At 42.9% G+C, this 3,251-nt stretch overlaps 1 protein-coding gene across 1 annotated transcript; it reads right to left on the bottom strand.

The window, feature by feature from the left end:
- Positions 1-893: 893 nt before the first annotated feature.
- On the bottom strand, positions 894-2,332 carry LOC308571811 (galactoside alpha-(1,2)-fucosyltransferase 2-like; the record flags this gene model as incomplete). Its single annotated transcript, XM_081167432.1, has 2 exons — positions 894-897; positions 1,365-2,332. The coding sequence occupies 2 exons, from the start codon at positions 2,330-2,332 to the stop codon at positions 894-896; spliced, it is 972 nt and encodes a 323-aa protein (XP_081023558.1).
- Between the last annotated feature and the right edge of the window lie 919 nt (positions 2,333-3,251).

Below are 3,251 nucleotides of genomic sequence, written 5' to 3'. Positions count from 1 at the left end.
TAACATAGTCCAGGCTAAATAGTCACATCATTAAAAATATGCTCCTTTGTGGGATCAAAGTGTATGCTGATGTGGAATCAGTGCCCAGACAAGTCCTTTCAGCAGTATCTAATCTGACCTGAATCAGCAACTATCTGCTCAAGCTTCTGGCTTCTAGACTTGGGCAGGTTTCTTAGCCAATTTTCACACCAAATACATGCATCAGATGTAAGAGCTGCCTGAGGCTTTCTGGCCACTTGTTTTCCCCCTGCACTTGAAGCAACAATAATAATAAAAGTCCACCCGCTAGAGCAGTATATCTTACTAACTGAATGCAGGATTTCTCTAATTACTTAGAATCGTCCCTTAAGGTGTCCATGGCCTTAACGTAGCGCTTTGTGTCTTCTGTAATTCCATGCAAGCTTGCAATGTGGCGACGGCTGAAGAATTCTGAATTCTGGGAAACACCCATTTTGTTTGGAAAAATAGCTCAAGTCTTAAGCTCATGGTTTTTGGAGACTGAAGCTTCACAATGCATGGAATATATTTAGTAATATCTCCAAAAGCCATAGACAGGGACCTTATGAAAGGGAGCATCCACCTCCTCTATAGAGGGTAGATCACTACCCACCTGTTTGGCAAGATGTAAGTGAGGGCCCTGATAAGGCTGTTAAGGAGCGGCAACAGGATACAGGAGCAAATGCATGGTGTTACTCAGAAAGAACAACTACTGCACCAGTCCATTTGCTCTTCTACTTTTAACTAATTAACTAAATTAAAATGATTCAATTACTAGACTTGTTGAAAGAAGCGAAAAATTAGAATGTAAGTAGAAAACAAGATAATCCTCTGAAACACAGGTCAGCGGTGTCACTTCATTTTATGTGATATGCATACCAGGAGAGTCATCCTGCTCACCTGTAGGGAACAAGGTGCGCAAAACATGATACAACTTGTAAGGACATGTGTGCATTAGTTGAAGCTCAACAAGCCCACAAATCACTTCCTCAAAAGAAGAAGAAGGGGTGAGTGAAGATCTACATATGGAATAGGGGGGCAAGAAAAAGTTTTACAGTGAAACCAGGGAGGGGGAAAATAATGCCTGTGTACATATTGCTACTAAGTGCTTGGTGGTGGAAGGGCTCAGAATATGGTTATGTCCCAACCTCTGTACCTTACTACAAAGTGAGGTCTAAAACAGGAATCAATGTGGTGAACAAGCTAGGTCTTTGAGCCCCTTGTCATGCTTTGTGGAATCAGTGCCCAGACAAGTCCTTCCAGCAGCCGCCCAGAGTGGCTGGGGAAACTTAGCCAGATGGGCACGGTATAAATAATAAATTATTATTATTATTATTATTATTATTATTATTATTATTATTATTAACATTAGACATGATTCAACAAGACATGGTTTCTTGGCCAGCAGATTGGAAAGGTCCGCTGGAATCCCAATCCATTCAGGCAAAAAGGCTGCCGAAGGCTTGAAGACCTTAAGGAAGGGAGAGTCTGGGAGGGTGTAGTTGGCCAAGTAGACGGTCTCCCCACCAGCCAGGTAGCCGGCCCAGAAGCCAAAAGTGCCAATCGTCATTATTGTGTGGTTGCAATGAGCAAGGAGAGCAAAATCCCTCTCTGGAGAGGACTCACGCCCATCCCCAGAAAAATAAACATCCCCCCTGGAGGCATTGATGTTTTCCTTGCACCACTTCATCCCATTGCTGGTCACCACAAAGATGGGATTGGGGTACTTCTCTCTGAAATAGTTCATGGCTTTCTCCAAATAGCCTCTGTCAGCCACCACACCTTTCCAGATCCTGGGCATCACATAGACATAATCTCCTCTGCGGACATGCACGCCAACATACGTCACCTCCTGGCGCTGCCCCCTTAGCTCCTGAAGATATTGATAGGCTTCTTCCTTGATGTGGTCATGGAAGGAGAACTGCTGAAGTATCTCTTGGCGGATATGGTGATAAAAGGTGTAAGAACATGGGTAGCCCATCAGCCGGACGTACTTGCCTTTGATGTGTTTATAATTCTCAGACATCCAATCATGCAGACCAAAGTTCCTCCAGCGGATCTTTTTAGCCACTTCAGCATGGAGCACAGGCAAAGTGATCCGGAATATTGGTGAGAGGTACTGGTGCATGGCGGGACAGATGTAGGCTTGATGTCCATTCATCTTGGCTAAGGCATAGAGGGTGGCATATTCCCCCATCTGGTTTCCCAAACGGCCAATGGAGTTCACCGTCCATATACCACTATCCATGATCTTAGAGGATGACCTGGAAGAAGTGGTGGTTGTGTTATAGTATGACCGAGAAGAAGTGGTGGTGAGGGAAGAAGGAGGTCCCATCCCTGGGAAACTTGGTGCATTCTTGAAGCTGATCCTCCACTGCTGATATGGTATTTTTTCAGACAAGTACAAGAATGTAGAGAGGGACAGGAGGCCAAAGAAGCAGAGGAAGAATAAGAGGACAGGTTGGCTGAAGGAACATCTTTGTGAGAGGTCCATACCTGCATAATAGGAACACCTAATGGAAGAGCCAAGTAGGGTAAAAAGACAGGTAAGATCAACATGCAGAACGCAACCAATGTTGTACATCAGCAGTGACATAGATGGCACTGTGACCCTTTATGCTATACATGTCCATAATATATATCAAGTTCAATTTTGAATTTATAAGCCTAAAAGCAACTACACAAATGCCTAGAAGGATACTTCAAGTAAAGCCAACCTTTGCACTGTGCAAATCCTTTTCTTCACTTATGTAGTCTAACCTTGTTTCTGGAAATTTGTGCATTTTTACATCAACTTTGTCTCTAAATTAATTGTTGCTAATTACTTGAAATTAGTCTTTCGGTCTAAATTTTTTTTAATGTATTTGCATAACCAAAGACATTCCTAACTGTAAATGCCAAGAAGGGGGGCCTCCTGTCTTCTCACTTCTTTGTTCTTAAGATAGTATTCTGCCACTTTTGACCACATTCAGGTATATGGCAACACAGTTCAATTCCCAGGAGTCACAATTTCCTAGATGTCCATCTAAGTTAAAGTCCTCTTCTTTGGTCTCTGAAGCAATGGGAGATTTATAAGGAGCCAGATACCCTTTATGATTATCCCAGGATATAACACTGTCATTGTTCTGTGAGCAATCATTTCCCCTGTTTCTTTTTCTTTCTCCATAACAGTCATTTCCACTTTTGTGATGTTGGCAGTTCCTGGAAATAAATGCAGAGATCCTCTCTGTTTATGTAGGAATTGCTGCCTAATC

This window comes from Podarcis bocagei (assembly GCF_964188305.1).
Source record: "Podarcis bocagei genome assembly, chromosome: 13".
In the NCBI taxonomy this organism is placed as follows: domain Eukaryota; kingdom Metazoa; phylum Chordata; class Lepidosauria; order Squamata; family Lacertidae; genus Podarcis; species Podarcis bocagei.
The sequence above is the reverse complement of the archived record's forward strand: the minus strand, read 5'-3'. Positions and strand labels throughout refer to the sequence as shown.